This window comes from Urocitellus parryii, chromosome 8 (assembly GCF_045843805.1).
Source record: "Urocitellus parryii isolate mUroPar1 chromosome 8, mUroPar1.hap1, whole genome shotgun sequence".
In the NCBI taxonomy this organism is placed as follows: Eukaryota; Metazoa; Chordata; class Mammalia; order Rodentia; family Sciuridae; genus Urocitellus; species Urocitellus parryii.
Window position 1 is genome coordinate 21,187,234 of NC_135538.1, and position 27,409 is coordinate 21,214,642.

General features: G+C 36.7%; 1 protein-coding gene across 5 annotated transcripts in view; it reads right to left on the reverse strand.

Annotated features, from left to right (window-relative positions):
* The window catches only part of Utrn (utrophin), a 514,146-nt gene that overhangs the window by 228,901 nt on the left and 257,836 nt on the right, over positions 1 to 27,409 (reverse strand). For all 5 annotated transcript variants that reach the window (XM_026397636.2, XM_026397635.2, XM_077801941.1 and 2 more), the window contains one exon: positions 10,520 to 10,709. In XM_026397636.2, the coding sequence (XP_026253421.2) occupies positions 10,520 to 10,709 (190 nt within the window). The remainder of the gene's footprint in view (positions 1 to 10,519; positions 10,710 to 27,409) is intronic.

The window sequence follows — 27,409 nt, forward strand, 5'->3', positions numbered from 1 at the left end:
TGCATGTGCATTTTCACCATTACATCTCTTCCTTCACAGATGAACTAATCAAACCAAGAGCATGGTGTAAAACCAAGAAGGGACAATTCTTTAGATAATCAAGCGGGCATTCTGCCTTCAGGTAGGAGGGCCATGATTCTGACCCATTCTATGGTTCAAACAATATGTGTGTGATTTTGTTATTGAGAGAAACTGAGGGCATCTGAGAGCTGACCCTAAAACATACACATATAAACATTCAGATCAGGAAAAAGTACAGCGCTGTTGCTCTAAAACACTGTAGGATTTAGTCATCTACGGATAGCAGTTTTCCACCTGAAAAAAAAAAAAATTGGTGGGGAATGTTTGGGAATAAAACTGTAAATTTTGACTATTGAAAAGCACACCATTCCAAATGACATCTTCTTAAAAAATACATATTCAACCTTAACTACCTCTATGAAACCTTTACACATAGACATGAAAACTGAGATATTACCTCATCTCAAAACCTGTAGAGAAACTGGCATGTTTTGGGGCTGAAAACTGGTACTAACTGGCACTCTAAATATCCATGTAGTTCTACATTGTTCACAAGGGGAGACAGACAGACAGACACACACACACACACACACCACACACACAGCCTTGTGTAGACATCACCAGTCACCCTGACTTGCTGAGTGGAATCTTTTGCGCTCTCTCTCTACTTTTCATAGAGTACTCGGTGGCAGCTGCTCTGATGCCACAGAAAACATGGTTCTCCAGAGATGGCTTTGAGATCAGCATCATCCTAAAAGCCTGAGCCCCCCACAAGGACAGAGGAGGAACAGCCACAGTTTCACTCTGTTGTACAAACCAGTTGTCACCAAAGTGGTGTGTGCATGCCATAGGAAAAGAAGAATGCCACCAGTCTGGGGTGCAAGAAGTTAACAGTAGAAAGCAAGAACAAAATTGCACTCCACTGATGTTTAACCTATGATTTTATCATGGCATATGTGTATACTTTTAAATGAATGTATATCTATACGTAGCTATACGTTTAAAATATTTTTGCTGATAGAACTACATAAGCAAAATTTTGGAGACAACCCAAACAAGTTAAGCTAAAGTAAATTACATACATATGCAGGTAACAGAAGTTGTATTGCATAAATCAAAAATTTTTAAATGCTTAAGTCATGAAAAACTCAATAACTGCTAAATAAACACTATTTTTAAAATTTTCTCATTTGTCTATCATGGTTCATATCCTACTCTACAAGAATCTGCTTTCATTATGTTCTCAATTATGAAATATTTTGTGAAAATTGTCAGTAAAAGAAAAAAACAAAAAAACAAATACAACTTCTTTCTGACTCAACATAAACTCAATCAGCCTTTATTCCAAAGACTTAATGATAGCAAACATCACCAAATAATCACAAAACAATGAAAACAAATTAAAGTCAATATTATTTTTTTAAATCACTTACATTCAGCTTTGCTTTTACTGTGCTCTAACAGGATAAGAAAATTTAGAATCATTAATATTTTAAAGGAAGTAAGCAATCAAGACCAAATCTTGAAAAATCAGCCTCCAGTATAGGGTAATTTTAGGTCATCAGGGCATTTTGATGCTGCTAATTATATCTCTATATAAACAGCACTTCTGCTTCAGTTTCCTGATCGAATTTTGTGAAATGTGTTACCAGAAAGAAATATTCTTAAAGGCAAAAAATAAAAGGGAACCTGTAAATAGATTGTAAGGGGTGGGGGGAGCACATTTTAACTCCTAGAGCCATGAATTTCCCAACTGCCTCTTGTCTTCCTTCGCCCTCTTTGAAAGAAGCCGGGGGGGGGGGGGGGGGACACAAAATGAGAACATTGTCCACAAATTTCCAGTTGTATAACCCATAAACTATCAGCTGACAGTCCAGAGATATATTAAAACAAGCAAAGAAAGATGAGGCGCCACTGAGGAAAAAAGTCTGATAGATAACAAGAATTCCACATCATATGTAAAAAGAGATCCTACAGAGGAATGCAAAAGGAGATGCGAATATTAACAGACTCTAGATTTTGGAATGCCAACATGAATTTAAAATAGTCATTCCCCTTAAATTATGCGATGTTTTTTTTTTCTCATTCATTTCGGTCTATAAATGTATTTACAATGGGCTGCCTCTATATTTTTATGGCAAAATGCTGAAATTTATAGAATTCCCTTAGTAAGAAACCAAATTTAGAGAATGTAGGAGGTATAGGGAGAGACAGTCATGATAGCCTTTACAATTTAAGGGGGTAAGAGGTATAGTGTTCTAAAGCAATTGAGTACCAAAACCCATTTAGAATTTTAGGTACCATTCATGAAGTACTGATTATTAAAATACAATTAAGTATTTTTAGTTGGTACAGATACTTATGTGATACTTATGAGATGGCAAATGTCAATTAATATGCAATTCTGCAACTAAAATTTTCATTTATGTCAGACTAATTGATATAGTTCAATAACTAAGATCAATTTTCAAAATATAACCAGGCAAATAAAATAAACTTGCTACTAGCTCATTGATTTCATGGTAATCGTGCCACTTCCTAATCTGGATTTTCAGTTCTTTGGCCAAAATTTCATATATCATTGCCTTACATTGACACCTGCTGGAAACTGCTGGAATTGTGCATTTCTCATTGCATTACCTGAGCAGTCATTAATCTCCCATATGTGAAAATATATGAAAGATAACATTTCAACTGCAAATAATAAAAATTCAAATTTCATAAAAGTAAAAAGTAGTATTTACTCTAAACATTTAAATTTTAATGGCATCTTTAGGCCATTATGAATCTCAAGAAGTCTTCCTAAAGAGTACTTCTGATAGGAGGTAACTTACCCAATGACTTCTGTAACTTAACTTGCGCTTATATGGGGGTCTAATTAGAAACTAATTAGCAACTTTCCTTAGCACTTGACTTCTGCTTCATGCTTAGATTTAATTTAATACCCTGGTCACATGACTTGAAAAAATAATCTCTGATTTTGTGGAAGTGCTCTTACAAATGGATGAGAAAAATGACCTAGCTTTATAAAGAAATGTTTTCTATATTCATACTAGTAGTTAAAAAGAAAAACAACAACAACAACAACAACATGTATTAGTGAGTGAGTTTTTCTTCTCTGTTACTAAAACTGCCTCTTCATGAAAATGTTTTACCAGAGTACATTGATCGTTGGAAGTGGATAAAAGCATGACACATTGAAATAATTAGTTACAAACTTTTACGACCAAATTAATAAGTGGCAATCTCTGAAATGACTTATATAAATGAAAACATTTCCAAGTATTCCTGCAAAGCATGTCCCATTATCTTAATCTGCCTCCTAAAACTTTTTTAAAGAAGTATTTCCAGATGAAATACATTTAATTATCCAAAATACAAAATAAAAAGGTATTATGATAAAGTCAATACAATACTGCTTCACCCACCAGCCCACTGCCATATAATAAGCACAGCTTAGGTGCTTAGGCAGGTCATATTTTGTATCATCAGAAAAATACTACTGCCTGGGAGGTAGTTTTTGTAATTACAAATGAGTTTGGCCAGCTAGCAGAGCAACAAGATAGGTTCTTAAGAATGGTACTAAGAATCTGGCAGGAAGAAAGGATATGTACTCAGTGGTCTACAGATTGCCTCAACATTCCTGTTAGAATCTTCTCCTTTTATATCAGATTACCTAATTATTGACAAAAGTAATGATACACTATGACCAATGACATAAAACTATAATAAAAAATATAATAGCTAACTTTAAAAAATACAGGAGCTGGTTCAATGGTTTATCTTTAGTAGTACTGACTACTGACGTAGTATTGGAAATTTATAACTGTCAAACAAGTTGCCTCCAAAAACTCTACATAATCCACCTGTCCAAATGAAATCAAGTTCAAGTTTAACTATAACAAGTTCAAGTTTAACTATAACGTGGAGATCCCCAAAATACAGGTGATGTTTCATAATGGGTCTTAGCCTGTTTTTAAATGTGTTTTAATTTTCTAAATTGAAAAAAAAATAGCTACAAAAAGATGGACATTTTTAAGCAATCTATTGAAAGATTATTTTAAGCTGGTCTTTTAATCTTTTTGAAGTTTGTCCAAGATTAATGTGCCGTTCAATATCAAGACCCTGCAAAGTACCCCAGAGGTAACAGGTCTTAACGAATATAGTTTGGCCATATTTTCTCCAAACAGTTCACTAGTCCATCTCAGAAGACAAGATTGTGTCAACTGCAAAATGAAATATGTACTGAAACAGTTCTTGTTTCAGAGTCTTAACAAAATTTAATTAAGCAGTTCATCTTAACAGCTTTTTACAGTCAGTTAATAAGAAAGGGAATCTTGCCTTGATGACAACCTGAAAAATTAGTTTTGCATGCCCAAGAAAAGGTAGAATTGCCAGCACCCAAGATCACTGTTTTCAATCACTCAGTTACCTTACAGAGCTTCTGATACCGAGGAGAAGAAACTGCCATCCTTTGTAAACGATGCAACAAAACCACAACTTTCTGCAGAGACGTTCTCACCACAGCCATCATTTTAAGTTTACCACACTTCTGGAGACACCTCAGAATTTGCATTATAAATGAAGAGCACCGATCATTTCCTCCCGGTCACTGGACAATGATTTGCCAGTTCTCTGAGCATGCTCGTTTCCAGGAATGCATTTGAAAGATACAGGGGTTTAGGTTCTGGGGGAAACAAGGCTGGTATTCCTTCAACTTCTTTTCAATTTGAAAAACACAGACAAAAGCCACCCAGACGGCCCCCCAGCAGATGCTCACAGCCAGGACTTGCTCAGCCCAGCGTGGCCAGAAATGAAGCAAGTTGTCGGGCAGCCAAGCGCTGCCGGCTGCTGGGGAGGAGTGCGCTCAGTCGCCAGAGAGGATATTAAGTGAAACATTAAAGCCGCAGATACAAAGCAGACATCCCCAGGGAACAGAGATTCAACACATCGCCGCCACCACCACCACAGTGCATGCCTGGGAGCTGGTTTATAGAAGAGTGGCATTCACTCTGGCACTCTAAAGAGGGATGCGTGCACTACCGACTCAATGCAGCTCAGGCTGTGCTAGTGGAATGAGTGAACAGCAGATCCTGTTTGAAATCTTGAGAAGAGCAGAGGCGTACCTGACTCTAAGGATTGCGCTTGTGTATTAAGTGCCAATAAATCACCTCTATACAGGTCTCAGCACAACACCATCTAAATACAAGACATATTTGCAAGGAGTACGTGGCTTTACCTAAGATACCTTAGATGCAGAGCCATCCCACACTGGCTCCCACATGACTGCCTAGGAGGAAAGCCCCCATTAGAAACGGAATAGGTTAGGACTCATCTAATTAAACAGCAAAGTGAATAATAATTCTAAAAAAGTCTTATTGACTACTGAGCATTCCAAATTCCCACATTTCCCCTTTGACAGCATCTTCATGATCTCATTTTATTTGCCATAAAGCTGTTCTAATTTTATGAATAGAAAATATAAGGCCACAATTATATCATACAAAGAGCCAGGACAGAATTTTGGGGTATTTTATGTGTGTTGTATACATATTTGAGACACATTTTCTACTGCAGTTTGAATAGCATCACAACATCAATTGGGGGAAAGTGCCATTAAGAGATGAGCAGATTAACCCAAGATGATTAAATGACTGGGTCAAAGAGCACAGCCAAAAATAGAACCCAGATGTTTCCCATCAGAATCCTGCTCAGACTAATAACCTGGGCAGTGCTGAAGTACCACCTCCAATGTTGTCATGATTCCGTAAACGAAATGCTGGGTTTTCAAAGATTTCTTTCTCTTCTTTTACTTCATCTGTGTCCTCAGTCCTTCATGTTAGAATGATTTAAAGTCCTACACTGGGTCTTACAGGGTTCTGTTTATCAAGAAGTATCTTGTGGCCTACTGCTGGTATGTATTCACTCCTGCAAATTTCTACTGAGATTCTATACTGCCTCCCTCTGGTGAGGCTAACAGTATCAATGGAATTTGTTAAAGCCCAAAACAGAACGTGTTGTCATAGTGTAAAATAGTTAAGCCCACAAAATAAAATGTTAAGTTCGTAGGCAAACAGATAAATTAGTAATTACTTCAGGTGGAGGGAAAGGAATGGTGGGATGGAATAAGGGATTGATAGCTAAAGAGAAAAGGATTGTCAGTCGAGGTGATAAAAATGTCCTAAGTTGATGTTCGTGATGGTGGCATAACGGTGCATATGCTAAAAACAACTGAATTGTAAAGTAGACTACATAGTATGAGAATCATAACCAATAAGGTTGCTAAGAAAAATAGGAAGTTACAGGTTGAGTATCCCTAATCTGAAATGCTCAGGACCAGAAGTATTTTGGATTTCAGATTTCTCAGATTTGGGGATGAAGTAATTGCAAATATATAAAGAGATATCTTGGAAATGAGACCCAAGTCTAAACAAAATTCTTTGATGTTTCATACGTGCCTTATCCACACAGCCAGATTGTAATTCTGTACAGAATATTAGCAATTTTGTACATGGGACAAACTTTCATGGTGTGTCATTTTCCATTTGTGGCATCAAGTCAGCACTCAAAAACTTTCAGAGTTTGGAGTGTTTGGATTTCAGATTTTTGGATTAGGCATGCTTGACCAGTATAACTACCATTCCAGAACCAGCAGGTGGATTCCCAGGAGAGAACTATTTACTCCCAAAACACAGAGCCGAGTATAAGGCTAGATATGGAGAAAGATCCAAAATAATCTACAAAGTCTGCACCAGTGGAACACAAGGATTAAAAACTGGGCTAAAAGCAAACTAAGAGACGAAAATATAATAATCCTAAAACACAAATTGTTACAGAGCAAAACCAGCCACCTATTATACCACTCCAGAAAGGCCTCATGGCCTCAAAATGTCACCCAGGAAAGACTCAGAACATCTCAATTAATTGGTACTGCTAAAATACAAAGCTTAAATTAAAAATATATAATTAAAATCATGTCCTGGACTGTTGGCCATGAAAATTTAAATGTATCTTAATTAATAAACTAATTGGTAAGCCAATACAGGTTTTCACATGGAAGTAATAAATAAATAATAGTTTCTCAAATTTGAGCCAAATTCTCTCATTGGGATGCAGAGTCACAGTAACCGTTGAGTCCCAGGCAGCTCTTCCTAGATGTCACTCAAGTGCCTCATTGCAATATAGTCAGACTGGAATTTGCCATCCCTTCACTTTCCCAACTAACTTGCACCCAGTCCTGGAATTTCCCCGTGTTCCCTGCCTCAGGCTCTACTACCACAAGGCCTTCTTCCTTGTCTTTAATACTCCCCGACTCAGTTGACCCATACTGCCAAGGCATGTATCTCCACTCCCTCTACTACCTCCTCTCTCCTGGTCCTTCTCACCCGTGGCCTGGAGAGTTATGTATTCTGACAATTGTCATTTTTTCCTAGTGCAAATCCATTCCTCATAATGCCATTAGCTAGATTCCTATAAAAGAGAAGTCACATTCATGTCTGGCTTACTATCCTTGTCAACTTCTCCCCCACTGCCACCAGGCTGAGGTATAAACTCCTTAACCAGGTATGCAAGGCCCTTTATGGTCTAGACTGCTCAGTTCTCAAGGAGGTTCTCTTTCCTGCAAGTCACCAAAGGATCTGCTTTACTCCTGCCAACAGGCCTCTGCTGAGGTCTTGTGTTGGATCTTGTATTGAAACATAAATCCAGATCACCATGTATCCCTTGACAAAAAATGGCAGGCAGTATACACACATCCAGAAATTCATCTTCGTGTTCCACTGTGTTTCCAAACTATCAAAGTTGAACCAAGATTCACTTTGGATGGAATATAAAATAAATTTCATCTTCACAAAATACAACCACAAGACATGAAGCAAACATAAATAGTGAACACGTCGTCTAACCAGTTCTATGCATGGAGCACAACTCCTTCAAAGTCTCTCCATCTTGCACAGTGCCTATAGAGATGGCCCACTACCACTACTGCGCCTCCAAAAAATTTAAGACTTCCAGTGGTTTTGCACATTTGTTTATTCAACAAAAATCTTTCATTTCCAAACAAGTTTCTATTTTAAATCACTCACACAAATGAGCATCATTACTGTGTAAGCCCATAGGAAAATTAAAATTCTCTTGCCTCAAAAATACTCAGCCAAAGATACTAAACCTCTAAAGATCACCTACCAATAAGGTGCTGAAAGTGAACTCCCAGAATATGTTTTTTTTTAATAAAATGAAGAGAATGCTTTCAAATTAAGAGCATTTAGTAAAGAAGCAAAGGAGAAAAAAAAAATCATACAAATTACCCTAATGTGAAACTTCCTAAACATAACAAATGCACATTCTTACCTTCAGATAAACAGATTTAAGTAGGCTCCTGAAAATGTACTTTTTTTAATATTTATTTTTTGGTTGTAGTTGGACACAATATCTTTATTCCATTTATTTATTTTTTTAAGTGGTGATGAAGATCGAACCCAGGGCCTCACACATGCTAGGTGAGCACTCTACCACTGAGTCACAACCCCAGCCCTGAAAATGCACTTTTTAATACTTCCTATGAATCTAAGCAGACAATATTAGCACCATTATTTCTGAAAAACAATTACTATATACATTATATTTTAGTGCTTTAGTCAGCAGCCTTTTCTCTTGTTGCTATTTGCTCTAAGACAAGTAATCCTGTGCTTAGTTATTTTTATTTAAAAGATTTTAAACATTTCTATTTAAATTTATTTCTACCATAGTTTGAATATTCATTAAATATTGAAAGGAGCTTGGGCTATGGTTAGAATAAGACAAAATGTATCAGAAAACAACATTAAACTCTCCAGCAGACCTGTGTTTTGCTGGTACTCATTATCAAGTTCATTTTAAGTCTCCTCTGTTCCCTGCCTATAAACTGTTACCTACTCAAGTGCATAGTCTAAATATGTTGAAGTAAGAACCATCACACAAATTAAAATATATACATAAGCACTTATAGATCAGGCTTATCGTTTGTTTAAACCATAAAAAATAATCATCTACCCACATTGACAACCCTCTGTTACCTCTAACATCCAGATGATTGCAAAATACTGTATCAATTAACATTAATAGTGACCTTATGAGACTCCAGTGGGTGAGACAAAAGAACCCATTTAATTTCAATACTTGCCTGGTTATTCTCATTACCAAGTCACAAATATATTGTGCAATGAATAAGAAATTAAATGTAATGTAAGTCAACAGATTTTCACTAAATTAATCTTAAAAACTCAACCGTTAAACACAGTAAGAGTCTTTATGCATGGGAACAAGCTATATATAAACCTGTACCAAAAAAGTTTCTTTTTAAAAATTCTGTAAATTTTTTTTAATGAAAATGATTTCAAACTTAGAAAGTATAAGAATAAGAAGAGTTCAAACAAAGTCTTTAGACTCTTTATCCAGATCCACATATTCACTGACTTTTTTAAAAGAACAATCTTTTGGATATGTCCAGGGAAAAGAGTTCCCAAGAGTTGATTCAAATACCATCTTCAATAGTAAATTTGAACAGGTGAAGTCAGGGTCCAAGGGAAGCAGTCAGTTCAGACTTAGGATTTGCATCCAGAGCACTCTATGCATAACAACATGGAATAGCATCATTGCTGTCCTTGAAGAACCATGTGATGAACTGGATACAGGTGGACATATGCATCAAACGACAATAGAACATATATTCACCAGCATATCAGAAATTGCAATTGTCAAACTGATGTGTGACTGCCATGGCATAAAGAGACCACCAGGTGTAAAGCTATACTAGACAAGGAGAATTCCCTGCTGACATAGGTTTTGAATTAAGTTCAAAGTGAGAAGGCCTATGTGGTTGGCAAGAAGAGGTCAACTCACACATAAAATGAGAGGTTCAAGGGCACAGAAGCAGCAGGACTTTGGGTGGAAAACAGATTCAGATGGGCTTCATTAGATTTCTCAGAAAATTTGTTTAAAGAAAAGAGTTTACATTAGAACATTTCTTGTAGAAGAAAAATTTGAACCTCGGACTGCATATGCAATCATAGCTATCAAGCTAAAGACATAAAAATAATACCTTCAAGCCTAATAGCCTGAGTTGTAAACCAAGCCATAGGGCTTTTGTAGCTTTTATATTAAGTATTTATAATGAATGGGGAAAGAAACTATTTCATATTAAGGGAAAATGCCCTTATAATTTAGGATTCAATAAAGCTAACTCCAATAGAGCTTAAAGTGACAGAAAACAGAAGAGCATTGAGGCTCTACCTCTAAATAAACAATTATTACTTCCATAAAACAGGGAGTCCCCCCTCTAATATTAAGTAAAAGCACTTTAAAGATCTTATTTCCAGAAACCAATTATTCACAGGGGCACATGGATTTCATAACTGAATAAGGTGAAAGCCTCACCTTTTAACAGTAATAAATCTGCATGTAGATGAATCCAGAAAGCACAGCAGAAACAAAAATCCTGGTGTGGTTTCCACACACTTACCTGCATCTGCTGTTTGAGTTCCCTGGCCAAGACCCCGTCCTGTAGAGCATTCTCCCGCTGAGAGGCATCCGCAAGCACATTCAAGGTGGTTTCTGCTTCTTGGACCCACTTTAGAAAGTTCTCCAGATCTCTGCGAGAGGCCTGCACTGTCCTCAGCTCAGCCTCCAAGGCACTCTGTCTATCAGCAATGCTGAAAGAAACAGCAGGACAGCCACAGCTCCGTTAACTTACAGGGTGCCACTCTACATCATGCAGCCCCTAAATAAAAAATTGACAGACAGCCACCAAGGCACCTTTATTTAAGTCACCAAATGTAACTGGGGTATTTATTTATACTTATATTTATACTCTCATATTTGAGCATTAAACTTCCCCCCTAAAGACTTAGGTCAATACCTTAGTATGATGGCACTACTGAGAAGGCAATATGAATAAATTCTCATGCAATCGGTGACTAGGAATTCTAGGAAGGAGTAAAATCTGAAGAAATATTTAAGATTAAAAAAATACATCAATAATATACAGCCCAGAATATAGCTCAGTGACAGAGAACTTACCTACTGTGCCTGAGACCCTGGGCTTGACCCACTGAAAATGTTAACATTTATCATCATCATCATCATCATCATCATCATCATCATGAAATCAATAAGTTGACTTAACAATATTTGGAAGACACTGGATAATCAAGCCATTATAAACCCTTCGTTATGTTTACATCAAAAGTAAAATGACTAGGGTTACCTGAATTTAAAAAAATACATACACCTGCAAGTTCACAATTTAAAACTTTATATACCTAAGAGCTCCATAATGACCAGACAACTCAATATAAAAACTGAGCAACACTTCTAGGTATTCCAAGCCAAGAAATGGAAAACATATGTCCACACAAAAACATTTATGGCAGCATTATTTACAATTGTCAAATAGTTCATCAGTTGCAGGAAGAATTGATAAATACAATATGGTATACCAATACCTAAAATATAAGTCAGTCATAAAAAGGAATGAAGTAGTGATACATGCTACAAGACAACCCTTGAAAGCATGCTAAGTGAAGGAAGTCAGACACAAAAGGATTCCATTCATATGAAGTTTCCAAAACAGGTAAATCCATAGAGAGAAAAAGTAGGTTACTAGTTGTGTAAGACTAGAGAGTGGGGGCCAATGAAAATTGACATTTAATGAATATGGAATTTCTCTTTGGGATGAGAGCTTTCTGAAATTAAAAGTGATGGAAATACTCTACAGGTGTAATAAGAATTGTAATGCATTCCACTGTCATATAAATAAAAAATAATTTTAAAAAAGTGGTGGAAATACTAAAAAAACAGTGAAATTATATGCTTTTACAGATGAGTTTTATAGAATGTGAATTATTTTACAATAAAAAAATCAACATATCAAGTCTGATCTCATTTATATAAAATATTCCATCTGTCCATCTAGTCATCCATCCGTTTATCATCTACCCACCTGCCTGTCCTTTTATCAGTGTATATACAAAAAGGGTGAAATGTCTAGAATATTAATATTAAAATGGTTATTTCTGGATACTTGGAATTAAGGTGGCTTCCTTTCCTTTTTGTATTTTTCTGCATTTTTGAATTTGTAATGAACAAGTATACTTTTTACACATCAATAAACACATTCTTTTAAAAATGAGTAAAAGACTTAAACTGATAAATCACTATAGAAGATATGTAGATGGTAAATAAGCACATGGAAAGATGCTTTGCATCTTGGATAATTAGAGATACGTATATTCAAACCACCATGAGATCACTAGAGATTCAAATGACTTCAAGAAAATGACTGTGTCCGCTGGATGTGGAATACACCTATAATGCCAGTAACTCGGGAGGCTGAGACAGGAAGCTAAGTTTGAGGCCAGCCTCAGCAATTTAGTGAGGCCATAAGCAACTTAGCAAGAACCTGTCTCAACAGGTTAAAAGGGTTAGAGATATAGCTCAGTGGTAGGGCTTCCATAGGTTACTTCCCCAGTGCTTAAAAAAAAAAAAAGACAATGACTATATGAAACACTGGACAGAACATGGAGATACTGCAACTCCCATTATTGCAGATAAGAATGGAAAGTTGTACAGCCATTTTGAAAAACTGTTGGCAGTGTGTCATAAAGCTAACCACTCACTTATAATGCTGTCTAGCAATCCTACCTCCAGGTATTTACCCAAAAGAAATGAAAACATATGTCCACACAAAACCTGTATGCAAATATTTATAGCAGTTTTATACATAATGACCTAAAACTGGAAACAACCCAAATATGAACTGGTAAATAGAGTGTGATATATGCATGCACTGAAATACGACTCCGTAACAAAAACTACTGATATGTGGCCACAACATGGATGGGATCTTAAATGCATGTTAAGTGCAAGAAGCCGGACATAAAAGACTCCATGTTATGATTCCATTCAGGGGACATTCTGGAATGTCATCAACCTCCTCCCACCATTTGCTTACTAAAAAACTTCTGATAGTGTTTCACTGACTGCAAAATAAATTTAAATGGCTTTACTTGTGACAAAAACACCTGACAAGAACAACTTAATGAAAGAAAAGTTCACCTGGGGCTCATGGTTCCAGAGGTTCAATCTATGGTCAGTCAATTCCATTGTCTTGGGCCTGAGATGAGCAGAACATTTCACCTCTGAACATTTCTACATTGCCTAATACACGAGCTTTTTAGGGAATATTAAAGATCCAAGCTATAACACATGGAATGGAATGTCCTCTATAATCTATCCACAATTTACTTTTCCAACTTTAACCCCGAGATTTTCCCACAATCTGTTAAGGTCAGGGTGGTATGCTTTTTGTCCTCTAGAATATTCTTGATACTACATCCACATAAAAATTTCATATCCATATAAAAATGTCCTTCCTACCTTCTCCACTTAACAAAATCCTACAATTCTTTAAGAACGCCTCTTCCAGAATACATTCCATCCCAACTAGAGTCAGCACTCTTTCTTTCTTTCATAAAACTCAGTACTCTGCTTTATACAGAAATTAATCACATATTCCCTGGAAAAGCCCTTGAATTCTGATCTAACTTCACACTTAATTTTACTTAAACACTCTCATCTAGATCTTGTCTGTCCAACTGTTTTATAAACTCACTCTGAGCAGAAATGATTTTTCATATTCCCATATTCTTTGGAATCCTTATTAGAGTATTAAAGTAAGTATTTATAGAATAATAGCCATCTACTTATAATGTGCCTTTATATTTTGCTCAGATACACCATTTTTGAAAAATGTCTTCCACCAAACTCACTTTGCAAATCAAGAAGAAGGAAGACATGAGGAGCATAAAAGCAAGGGACCCAATACCTGGAGAAGGCAAGGGGCTCTCATGCTAATGGTCAAACAGGGAGAGCTTGTGAATTCAAACTGGATCAGATGAGCGCTGTCATCACCACTCTGAATGCTCTTGTTTTAACTTGACAAAACATACAAAGGACACACTCAAACAAAATGAGGAAATAACTAAAAGGGGGAAAAAAGAAAACACACACAAGATCCAGGACAAAGAGGTTCCACACTTTGTGAAAAGCAAAGGGAATGCCCGGTGTGGTGGCAAGGCAGCAGGCCTAGCAGCAGGACTGCCGAAGAGATGTCAACAAGATAAAAAAAAATTAGAAGTGATAGACTGCTTAACGTGATTGACTTTGTGGAAAATTACACTGACAGGCCATTGGAAAATGTAAGAAGGATTAGCACTAAGAGCAAAGAAAACAAGGCACACAAAAACAAGGCCGTTATTAATTTCAGACAAAGCAAACAGAGAGGAAACGAAATTATAGCTAACTTCAGTGTGTGGCTGCTAATAATGTTTGAACAAGAATAATCTGTCAACACGGAATATTACCTAAAAAAATCACTGACAAAAGGAAGAGAATAGTAGCATAAGAAAGCTACTTTTTTAAAAATATTTTTTTTTAGTTGTAGATGGACACAATATCTTTATTTTTATGTGGTGCTGAGGATCGAACCCAGTGCCTCAAACATGCCAGGCAAGTGCTCTACCTCTGAGCCACAATCCCAGCCCAAGAAAGCTATTTTCTTTATATTTACCAAACTAGGATGACAGTAGACAATGTCTAACATTAATGTATTGAAAGACAATAGCATACTTATTTTATTTGGAATATGGAAAGGTATAAATGACAAAAAGGGAAACTAAAAGAGGGGAAGAGTTTCATGAGTAGAGAAAATAACAACCATATTTTGTTTTAACCCTTTCAATGCATTTTGATTATTTTGTAATAAAATGCACATATTTCTTTAATTTTTAAAATTTAAAAGTCACCCACCAGAATTTGGTTGTTGTTGTTGGTGTTTATTCTCCTCTAATCCTACCCATATTTTCATTTTGGGGGGGGGGGGGCCTGGTAGCAGAGATTGAACTCAGGGGCATTCAAACACTGAGCCACATCCCCAACCCTATTCTATATTTTATTTACAGACAGGGTCTCACTGAGTTGCTTAGTGCCTCGCTTTTGCTGAGGTTGGCTTTGAACTCACAATCCTCCTACCTCAGCCCCTTGAGCTGCTGGGATTACAGGCATGTACCACTACACCCAGCATATTTTCAATTTTTAAACATCAACAGAAAACAGTATTAAGAATAACCAGATAAAGGCCATGCCAAAAAGGTACAAGAAAGCAAATAATTAAAGGAGTGCACACATGCAATTAATCTACCATGAACGGGCATGCCTTGTCTTATGAACACTCAATATATAAAATTCAGTAACTGTAAAATTTAGTAAAGCCAGATATTTTCACTCTCCACAAAGTCCTTTATTATTCAAGAATATTCATAGGTTTTGCTGCAACTGCTAATGGAAAAATAGATCATTACAGATTAGCTCTATTAAACTCTAGGAATGCCCAGACTAGAGAAAAGAAGGCAAACATTGAAGAACAACTAAAGATTCAGGCAGGGAATTCCATATACAAAAGACCTTTATATACTCAACAAATGTAAAGGACAAGACCAACAGGTAAGATAGAAAACCCAAAGTCATGCTGCAAAGGATAAGGAAGCTAAGAGGGCCATGAGCACTTGGCCTCAGACAGGATCCCACCGGATAGAGAACAGTCAGTCACACAGTCTGGGGACCAGTGGGATGTTATGAACCTAGAAAGTAGGGAACTGACTGTCAAATTGTCTCTTGGTCATCAGTGGAAAAAGAGATAGTCCTTTAAAAATATCCACTTCGCAGGAAACTGCTAGAAAAACAACTCTTGGTTTTTAATAAGACGTGTCTCCTTTATTGGTTACATAAGCAAAAGAATATGAGTTTTTGGATCACCAAGGCTCCACAAAGACTACCAAGAAAGCTTGAAAAATCTGCCTTATTGTCACCGTTCCTCTGCTTGGCACACAAGGTCCCCCATGATCTAGCTCCTTCTTACCTCTCCAAGAATCATTATCACTCAAGTCTCACATATTATTATCTACAAAAATGAACCAATTACTAATCATCGAAAAAGTCACTGCTTCTGTCACCTTCAGAACTTTACATTTTAGTAATTTTAACCTGCCCCGCTTCCGGCCTCCAGCTTCCAATCATCTCCTCTCCACCAGACTAACTTCTACAGACCCTTCAGAATTTGGTGCAAATGCCTCCCAGACTCATGGTTCCTTTCTCAAAACACACCATGAAGTCCCTTACCATGACTATTAGGGTTCCCATGCTGCTATAATAAATAACCACAAGCTTAGTGGCCTAAAGCAACAGAAATTTAGTATCTTCCATAGGTTAGAGTCTAACACTGCTGGTGGAGCTGCTTGCCTCCTGGAGGTTCTCAGGGTGAATCTGTTTCCTACCAGCTCCCAGCTTCTAATGGCCACCATATTCCTTGGGTCTTAGCCACTGACTCCATCTTCAATACCAACAATGGTGGGGGAAACCCCTATGTCACTTCTCTCTTCCCCACTCCCTCAGCCTCCTCCTTCACTTTTAAGGATTTGTCAGATGAGGTCAGGCCCAGCCAGACAGTACAGAATAATCCCCTCATCTTTGGGGCCATTTTTTCTGCCTGTTTCCTAATGTCTCTGTGACTGAAGGAGAGAGACTGTTTTCTTGTCAGCTGGAAGGTTCTGAATCATTAATGCACCTGGGTCCTAGAGGGCCTGCTCACAGTAACAACTCAACAAGGGTTTATTAAATAAACTAATACAAAAATGGGAATAACACTTCCTTTTGCAGCAATATTTAAGGATAGAATGAAGAACCAAACACATAAACATATCAAGATATAGTAAACACTCAATAAAGAAGAGTTTCCCTAATCATCTATATGAATTTCATGAAATACTGGGATATTCATTTTGCTTATAGCAGGCACATGTGCAACTTAATAATTTTTTCTTTTTTTAATTAATTTTTTAATTTATCTATGACAGTGGAATGCATTACAATTCTTATTACACATATAGAGCACAATTTTTCATATCTCTGGTTATATACAAAGTATATTCATACAATTCGTGTCTTCATACGTGCACTTTGGATAATAATGTCCATCACATTCCACCATCATTTCTAACCCCATGCCCCCTCCCTTCCCCTCCCACCCCTCTTCCCTATCTAGAGTTCATCTATTCCTCCCATCTACCCCTCCCTACCCCAATATGAATCAGCCTCCTTATATCAGATAAAACATTTGGCATTTGGCTTTTGGGGATTGGCTAACTTTACTTAGCATTATCTTCTCTAACTCTATCCATTTATCTGCAAATGCCATGATTTTATTCTCTTTTATTGCTGAGTAGTATTTCATTGTAGTTATATGCCACATTTTTTTTTTATCCATTCATCTATTGAAGGGCATCTAGGTTGGTTCCACAGTTTAGCTATTGTGAATTGTGCTGCTATAAACATTGATGTAGCTGTGTCCCTGTAGTATGCTGTTTTTAAATCCTTTAGGTATAGACCAAGGAAAGGGATTGCTGGGTCAGATGGTGGTACAACTTAACAATATCTATAATAATGCAACTGGAAAAATGTTTTTAAATGAACACATACCAGGTGTCAGATTTTTTTTATTGTGAACTTAATCAATGACTAAAAATAATGAATATTCTGGAAACTAAATTCTATTTTTAGCAATCCAATTATTATAATGAATATTCACTATAAAATTTATATTCAGGGACAGGGGGATAGCTCAGTTCTACAGAGCTTGCTTAGCATACACAGTCCTTACATGAGATACCAGCATCACACAAACACACATGAGTTTATAATCATAGTAAGAGTATATGTGTTCATTTGTTTTCTGACTTTTAAAATTAATGTAATTTATATGAAATTTCTAATAGAACATAGTTCAATTGTATTAGTTCCCTCTACCCCTTCATTTATTCTTTTTTAGAAATTAGATCCAAGGCTACAATGTGGTATACTGAATGTTTTTCCAATTTTTTCAAGAAATTTATCTTAGCATTAAGATTAAAAAATAAATAAATAAATAAACATTAAAGTTAAGAGTTTCAGGGCTATGCATACACACTTTATCACACAGGCAACAAATTAACTTTAATGCTACTTGTACACTGCATTCACAAAAGAAAAACCTAATTCTACCACCTCTGTCATTTCCTAGCTATATGGCATAGGATAAATAATTTCAAATCTCAATTTTTATCTATTTATTTATTTGCATCTTTAAAATATTGGACTAGATCACTAAAAGACTTAGGGGACTTTTTAAAACCATAGAGTCTGTCACAGAGAGGATAAAATCTGCTGGAAGAGAACTTCCATCTCACCCCCATCCCTAGCTTCAAATTTGGCTTCATTAAGAGTCACTGCTTATAAATGAAATGTTACAATAGAAACAGATAAGCACCATGCAGCCAAACGGTTGGAGCATTAACAGGGAGAGTTTCTAAGACTACTTCCAGCACTGAACTCACACAAGTCTATAATCTCAAAGTGGATTTTACATTTATTTAGCAATCCTGGTTGCTACAGCTCAAGAAAGACCAGAACAGAGCTGGGGAGAATCCTGAGAAACATGAGGAGGGAATAGAGGGGAAGGAGCATGACTACAGGAAAAGAAATGATTTTTTTCTTTTTTGAGTTAAGGAAATTTCTGGCTAGAAGCCAAAGGCAGAGAAGATTGTTTTTGTGAATCTTTTTAAAATCTATAAATCACAAAGAACAAGGATAGGCTGAAAACTTAAAAGATACATGTGAAGTTTACCCTGGGTGTTGTTAGCCAAAATAGTTTTTACTTCAAACAGAAGAAATAATGGATTATAGGATTATTTGGTGCAAAATATGGTACCGAACAAAAGTATGCGTAGCTTCCCATAAAAGATTAATGGATATCCATGGGTGACAGATTTATAATAGTTTATACTAAGGGGAACTAGGATTTTTAAAATGTAAACTCTTAGCTTTCAAAAAGATGTCTGTAATAAAATCAGCTATGATAGGTTATAAAATAGCCGATAGCCATTTGTGTAGCATAAAATACAACTACCCACAAAATGGACTTTTTAAAATGTCATTTTAAAAATGTTAAATAATATTTTCTATTTTAAGCTACAAGATATATTATTTAATCAAGTGTGCATGTGCTTATAATTGATCAAAAGAGTACTTGAACACAAACAACTGGCTTTTTAAAAAGATTTTAATGGAAACAGAATATCTTAGAAACCCACAGTTATGCATTGCTAAATTTTGGTGTATTTAAAAGGTGACCTTTACAGTGATATGAGATTTAAATATATTTATTTCTTTTAGAATGGAAAAGAGTAGCCCCAGTAGTTTGAGTGGCAGGTAGAAAACTTACAATGAAACCATTCTTCAAGCATTTCAATGGGTACCTTCACAAAGTAATTTTGTTCTTTTGGAAATAAAATAACATTTCTCCAATAAATATATTAAAGCATGCTATGGGGAAAATGCAGCCAAAGTGAACAATGAGTCATTGTAGATATTCTCCATGATCGGTGGTCTTTCGGTGACCAATCATCACTACATAGAGGCTGAGTCATCACCAAGATACTTGGGATTCACACGATGGGACTTTTGGAAACTCTGTCCTCAGCTACTACTGCTATGCAATTGGAAAGCAGAGAGAAGAGCCCCCACTTCCTCTCTTCCATCCCACGACACCTGTTCCACCTTCTATAACTCTTTTTGGGGCTCTCATTGCCAGAAAATAAATATTTATGACTAATTTTTGTAAGAGGCTATATCTCAACACATCTATTTATTTTATCAGCTAGATCATTACTGACATTGGATTAGTCAATCAATATTGGACTGTACCTCCTATACTACTCTATCCTTCTGTACAAGTCCAACCCTCAAACCCTTCTTCCATCATGCCCCAGAGCTCCTACTCTATGATCAGCAGACTCCTCTGAACCTACAGTCTTCTCAGATCAAATCCAGTATCTTATATTCACTGAAACTGGTTTCCTCGGGGCCATCAGTCACCCTGACAACTTGTAATGAAAGTTTGTTGCTGTTGTTTTTCATTTTTTCCTAGATGCTTTATGTCTCAGTGTGAGGAGTTGTTTTCAAGTGCTATTCCAACGCAAATGTTCTTCCATTTTCCAGGCAAAACTCTACTGTTTTGGAGCACAAGACGTTTATAAAGTAAACTCCAGGTTCAGGGTCACTTTCATGTGTTAAAAAGATTATTCACTGCCTCAATGGGTATGTGGAGTCTGAAATCCAACTCAAGATCTGTTTGCCAAGCCAAAACTCTAATGAGGGACAGCTTCACCCACAGAAAGAAACACCTTAGACACATTATAAAGACAACCCCAATCTCTACTCCTGTCCAAAGATTTTCCACTCTCCTATTCTCTCTCTCTCCATCTTTTATTTGCACTCTTTATACTTGCTTTTGAGTAGATGAACATTACTAAAGGATACTTCAAAAGGATTATCTTCTCTTCACATGTATCACAAATCACAAATTGGAACTCATCACTGTCCAATAACTATCAATTTCTCCCCAGGAAACTCACTATCCCACTCACCAAGATTCTGACTGTACATAAATTCTCTTCCTTCCAATTTCTTCAGCCCTACCTCCAACCTGATTGACAGCATGCTACGTGGACCACAAAGAAAGTTCAGCCCTTGCACGGAGATGCTTTCATCTTCCCACCACGAGGCTCCAGGCCACGTACACCTGTAGTCCTCTTCTCATTGTTTTTTCCTGTTGTGAAGGAAAACACATCCCAGGTCTGACCAAACTCAATTCTCCAGATGCTACTTTGATATCTACACAGACTTCCTTTCCCCCCTGACTTGAGTCACCAGCCTCTCCTCCACTGGATCTTTCCTAGAAGCTTACAAAAGTACCTCAGTGTATCCCCTTGTAAAAGAAAGGTGCATCAATTCTCTTTATGAGTCAGTCCCCTCTAGGTATCACCCAATATCTCTCTCTTCTCAAAAACCTTCTCTAAGTTGTTTCTACTTCCTCGCCTTCCCCTCACTGTCTGCTTCTCTCCTGATCCCTTCCTTCAGTTTGCTTTTCCAAAATTCGCAGGCATCTCCAAGGTTTACAATTCCACAAATGATGCTCTCTGTCATCTTTTCTCACTACTCCTGCCTAATTCAACACAGTGGATCACTCTCCCTTAGAAATATTCTCCTCTATTTTCTCTTAGAAATAATCTCTTCCCTCTACTCCTGAAAATCCTGGAATTTCTTTCTTTGTCATTGGAAATCCCACCTCCCTCTCCATTCCTTTTGCTCTTTCCCCCTTTCTGTTCAATCACTACATATTACAGATGTAATTAAGTGCTATCTTCCTCTATATCCTTTTACTCTGTCCCTAGTCATCTCATCCAATCACACAGCCTTAATATCCAATGCAAACACTGACAATCCCTCATTCATACCTGAGGTCAAAATATTGGAATCCCAACATTTATATATCCAAAAATACCTACACATTTTGATCCCTAACAGGCATTTCACACAACAATGTCAAAATATATGTATTTTTTATACTTTTGAATTTTTGTCCCCAAACCTCCAGAGCTTTCCCAATTCAGTGACTAATACCAGCATTCATCTTTTTACAAATTTCCATCTTTCATGGTTTCCACTCCTCAAACCACACATCTAATCCCCCAAAGTCTCCTCTTCTTCGGAAGCATGTCTTCCCTCTGTCATGTTCTTCCCATCTTGCTGATGTGCCCTCAGCCTGCCCCTCCTCCCACATCTCAAGCCTGTCCTTTTTACTCGGCCACATTCTATGTTCTTTCTTGCCTCCTGACTTTGGTATTTGTTATTGTTTACTCTGGAATTTTCTTCAGATGGTTCCCTCTTAACCTTCAGAAGCAACTCAAGCGTCACCTTCTGACCTATTCTTCTACATATTACTGAAGCCACATAAGCCCCTTTCTTACACAACACCTCCTTTTTTTCCTCTACCAAACAATCTCCCTCATTGTAGCTTATTTCTTATTTACTGCATAGTTCCCCTATAGAATATCAGCTTCCTGGGGGCAGGCACTGGTATATTTATGGTCACAGAGGACTGATCACAGAGGTTAGCAAACAAAAAGCTAAATAAATACTCCTTTAATTGACTGATTGATAATTAATGGGGGGAAAATCAAATGAAAGAAAAAAAAGAAGACTACGGGCATGAATCCCTTAATTTATTTGACAGGCAACTGAATGTACTCAGAAAATATCTGCATGCTTCAGTCTGATATTTATTTACAAAATGAAAAGATGAAAATTCATGGGAAAATATCACAAAGACATTGTTGGTAATATTTTTTAAATGACAATACAATGGTACCCGAAGCATTTTTTTTTTAAATAACAGGAGTAAAATGCAGAAGAACATAATTTTTACACTTCTCTTGGCCAGTTTACTTCCCAGTTTGAAAGGGATAACTAAAAATAAAATATTAGCAAAAACAAAACAAAACAAAAAAAGAAACAGGTTGAAAAACAAAGTGACCTTCAGGGAAAGAAGTAAGTTTCTGAGAGGATAAATCAAATTGACTGACCCAAATCTCCAGATCTTTTATGGGTGGACAGGTACTCTACCTAAGCCCATGGATGTTATAGCATTACCGCATTCATTCCAGGAGCTCAATGGTGGAGCGTGGCTAAGGTCAGTAACACATAATCCCAGTATGAGCATCTTCTACCAACTGCTATTAAAAAGTGTGGACCAAACTGAACAATGGGTAAGTGCTGAGAAGAATGCTTATTTTTTGTTAATCTGGGAGGGCAATAATTAATCATTACTGAAAAAGTACTCACAGAAATAACAAGCTTCAAAACGTGCAACAGAATAACTTAAGAATGCAATGGAAAGGAAATTCAGATTTTGGGATTTTAACCTGTTTTCAAAATAGCCAAGGACTTTACAAATTCAGTCTTAAGTATGCATAACATTTATATAATCTTATAAACTAAGTACATTCCACACATTCAGCTGGCCATAATTAAAAATTAGAAATTCAGGTTCTTTCACTGATCAATCTATACTGTATTTATGGCACCCAATGAAATAATTGTAAATTTTCAAAACTCTGCACCTTTTTTTCTCCCTCCCTTCCTCCCTCCCTCCCTCCCCGCCCTTCCTTCCTTTCTTTCTTTCTTCTTTCTTTCTTTCTTTCTTTCTTTCTTTCTTTCTTTCTTTCTTTCTTTCTTTCTTCCTTCCTTCCTTCCTTCCTTCCTTCCTTCCTTCCTTCCTTCCTTCTTTCTTTCTTTCTTTCTTTCTTTCTTTCTTTCTTTCTCTTTCTTTCTTTCTTTCTTCAGTGCTGGATATAAAACCCAAAGCCTTACATGTGCTAGGCAGGAACTCTGCCCCTGAATCACACCTCCAGCCTCTACACCTTCCAACCCAAGATGGTTGGACTCCTGCTTTGTCAGGAAACACTTAATGCAACATAAATTCAACAACTGTGATGATCTCACTGAGAAAATTGCATTTCCTAAGAAATTAAATCCAGTAATAAAGATTTACCATTAATATAAGTAGATATCATTCCAAATGACTATAAACGAGCAACTGACAATGACTCAGCCTTCTGCTAACTCAGCCACAGACTGTACTGTGCATCAGATGACAGGTGACAAAGGTAACCAGGATGGCACACGATAATTTAGGCAACCAGTTGTTGATCATAAACCATATAACATGAACTTTATATATAACTTTTGATCTCACAATAATCCCACACATTAGGTCTGGTCTCCTCTTTACAACAAGGGAAAATAAGACTCAGTGAGTTGAAATAAGGTCCACAGAGATAGTAAATGCACAGAGTGGGATTTCAACCATAGGTTGTCAAGAGATCATACCCAGAATGCTCCATTCTACTTGTACCATTCCAGAAGGGCCTTCAAGTAGGTAAGGAAAATATGACTTCACAGGGATAAGGACAAGGAGAAAAATATACAGTAATTAATAATTCATAAGAAATTATTGTAGCACATGCTTGTAATCCCAGCAGCCAAGGAGGCTAAGGCAGGAGGATCGTGAGTTCAAAGCCAGCCTCAACGACTCAGTGAAACCCTAACCAACTCAGTGAGAACTTCCCTCTCTTCCCTCTAAGATAAAATATTTTAAAAAGGGCCAGGGATATGACAAGTAGTTAAGCAACCCTGAGTTTAATCCCTGACACAAAAATTTTAAAAAAGGAAAAAAGAAAGAAATTACAGCATACACTTATACTGTCTCATTTCCTTGATAATACTTCAACATAGATAATTGTGTATATATGTATAACATTAATATATATATATATATAGATAGATATAGATATATAGATAGATATAAATGTTAGTTTAGCCCTGAAGTGTTTATATATACAGTTAAAATAAACTTTCAGACACAAATCAGGCATCCAATTGAGCATCCTGAATCCAAAAATCTGAACCTCCAAAATCTAAAACCTTTTGAATGCCAATATGATGCCAAAAGTGGAAAATTCCACACCATTACATTAAATTTTTCATACAGAAAATTACTTAAAATATTGCATGAATTATCTTTAGACTATATGCATAAAGCTCATGTTACAGTTTGGATGCAGGGTGTCTCCCAAAAGCTCCAGTGTTAATTCAGGGATGTTCAGAGGTGAAGTGGTTGACTATGAGAGCTGTGACCTCATCAGTCCACCCTAGTTTGAATGGACTGATTGGGAGGTAACTGTACGCAGATGGGGCATGGTTGGAGAGGGGGTCCCTGGGGGCTGCCCTGGAAGGATTCACTCTCCCTGTAGCCCCTTCCTCCCCTCCTGCTGTCTACTTCCTGACCCAGCCATGAACTGAACAAGACTCCTTTGCTGGGCCCTTCATCCATATTTGCTTTATCTAGGGCCCAGAGCAAGCATTCAACTGACTGGAGACTGAACATCTGAAATAGCCCCAAATACACTTTTCCTCCTCTAAATTGTTCTTGTCAGATATTTCAGTCACAGAAACAAACAAAAAAACTAACACAACTACAGAGCGATACTATCAACCCTTCTCAAGTATATTTGAAGCATAAATTAGTTTCATGTTTAGATTTGCTTCCCCAAACTTTACATATATCATTATATATACAAATATTCTAAAATCCGGAAAAATTCGAAATCAAAAACTTCTGATCCCAAGCATTTCAGATAAGGAATATTCACCTTGTAGAAGTACATTCTACACTATCACCTCATAATATGCTTTAAATAATTGGTTAACTGGCATTAGGAGATGCAAGGGGGGAAAATGTCAAAAAGAGCATTAGTGAAAATACGGAGATTACTCTCAAACTTACAGACAGGCCGCTGCTCAGAGAACTCAAGATACCAGCAATCATTTAATCAGAACTCTTAATATATAGAAACTCTAGCTGTCACTCAATATCAGAATTAATAAATTTTTTGTACAATAGGTAACTAACACTATTGATGTATCTATATTACATATCAGCCCAAGCAGGGAAATAGTCAAACACATTCATATTTGTACATCTAGGAACAAGGCTATTCATCCTAAGCAGGATGAATAAATAAAGACTATAATAAATAGTCTCATGTCAATTCAAAGCTTTCTGTTATCAGAGCTTTTGGGGATTTGGGCATTGTAGATAAGATATTGTGGGCCTGTAATTGTGAATGGCCAAATTATTTAGACCAACATCAATTCCTATAAAACATTTCCCTTAAAGATGATATTAAGCTTTACACACAATGCTCTGCTAACATTACTCCTTGTGTAAGTATAATCACCCTTCACCCCTCCAGAATCAGACCGACAATGATGTATGAATATGGCTGGGAGGAGATAAGAAGAGAGACTTGGCAAAAGGCCTCTCAGAGGCCATTAGACTGGGCACAATGGCCACCTAATAGACAGTGTTACATTATTCATAGAAGAGGCCCCCATTTCTTTAATCTGATCTGGTTTCTAAACTCAACCCAGATAAGAACCAGTAAGCCAAATCACACACAGCTCTGAGAGGCAGGTACACAAAACAGTCACCAGCAATCACTGACATTCTGATAACAAAGAAGAAAAATGAAAGTCTTGCTAAAGATGAGATGAGCCTCATGGAACAAGCAAAAAGGCTTGAATCCAATTCCTGCTCTGCCTGTAGGAGCTGTGTGAGCTTCGGTAATCTTTACCTTCTCTGAGCTTCAGTTAATTCACCAACAAAACACAGATGAAAATGCTTGCCTGCCCCCTATGGTTACTGTGAGGATCAAAGGAAAAAAAATATATGAAGAGCTGAGCAGAGTGCCTGATGATGAGAACGCGCACAATAAAATTTACAAACTAAAAGTAAAGCACACAATCACACAAAGCATAGCAACCTGAATAAATTTACTACCAAAGCTTCAGAACCCAGCAAAGAAGGTATTATCACCTTTCACTTGAGGAAAAATACCATTTTGGTTGTTCTAGGTGAACCTGAGCATGCCGCTTAACTTTTCTGAGGGAGAAAGGGAGATCAGACCACATAGTCTCAAAGGAGGCGAGAAATGGTTCTTGCCATGGGGGAGGAGGGACAGAAAAAATGCCCTGTTTTTATGTATGTAAAGCACAACTATCCAGTACAGATATGGACACACGTGATACCACACTATTGAAATTTCATAAGGGGCTGGGCTCTAAGAAGGCGTCTTAGAGAAGACATAATGAGAAAGATTGAGAAACACAGGTTAGATAAACTGTAGGCTCACGTACAGCTGCTAAAGTTCCTTAGTTCTCTCTCTGCAACAACAATGTTAAAAATTTCAAAGTGTTTTCTATGCCAAATATGATCTTTCCACACTTGATATAATGAAATTTTAAAAAATAATAAAATCAAGAGTTTGAAAGAAGTTTAATAGAAGTTCTCATACTTTAAGAAGGAAAAATTTATATATTCCAAAAAAGATGTCCATTTAAAACAATTAGTAATATAAATATTATTGCTTAAAACAGAAAACTCCGAATATATAGAAACCCTAGCTGTCACTCATGGGGATCCTGTGAGCCACGGTTTTTGTTGTTATTTTTCTGACTTTATAATTAATAACATATCTGAATCTTGTCCAAATATTAATAAAAGTGCTTATTTCCCCCACAAAAAAATTGCAAATAGATACTGAGCAAGGACGATTTCTTGTAACAATGATAAACTTGGAAAATGTGGTTGTCTCTGCTATGATAAATGAAAGATCACCTTGGAATATAATTCATTTTTAATTGCTTCTTCCATCAAATCTCACTACTGCTGTAGGCTGTCTTAAAATATTTACAAAGTAAAAGCCAAAAAAAAAAAAAAAAGAAAAGAAAAAGAACTGGAGGTACTAAATAAAGCAGGCCACTCATTCCTAAGTGATCAATTTTTTTTCTGGTATTGTTT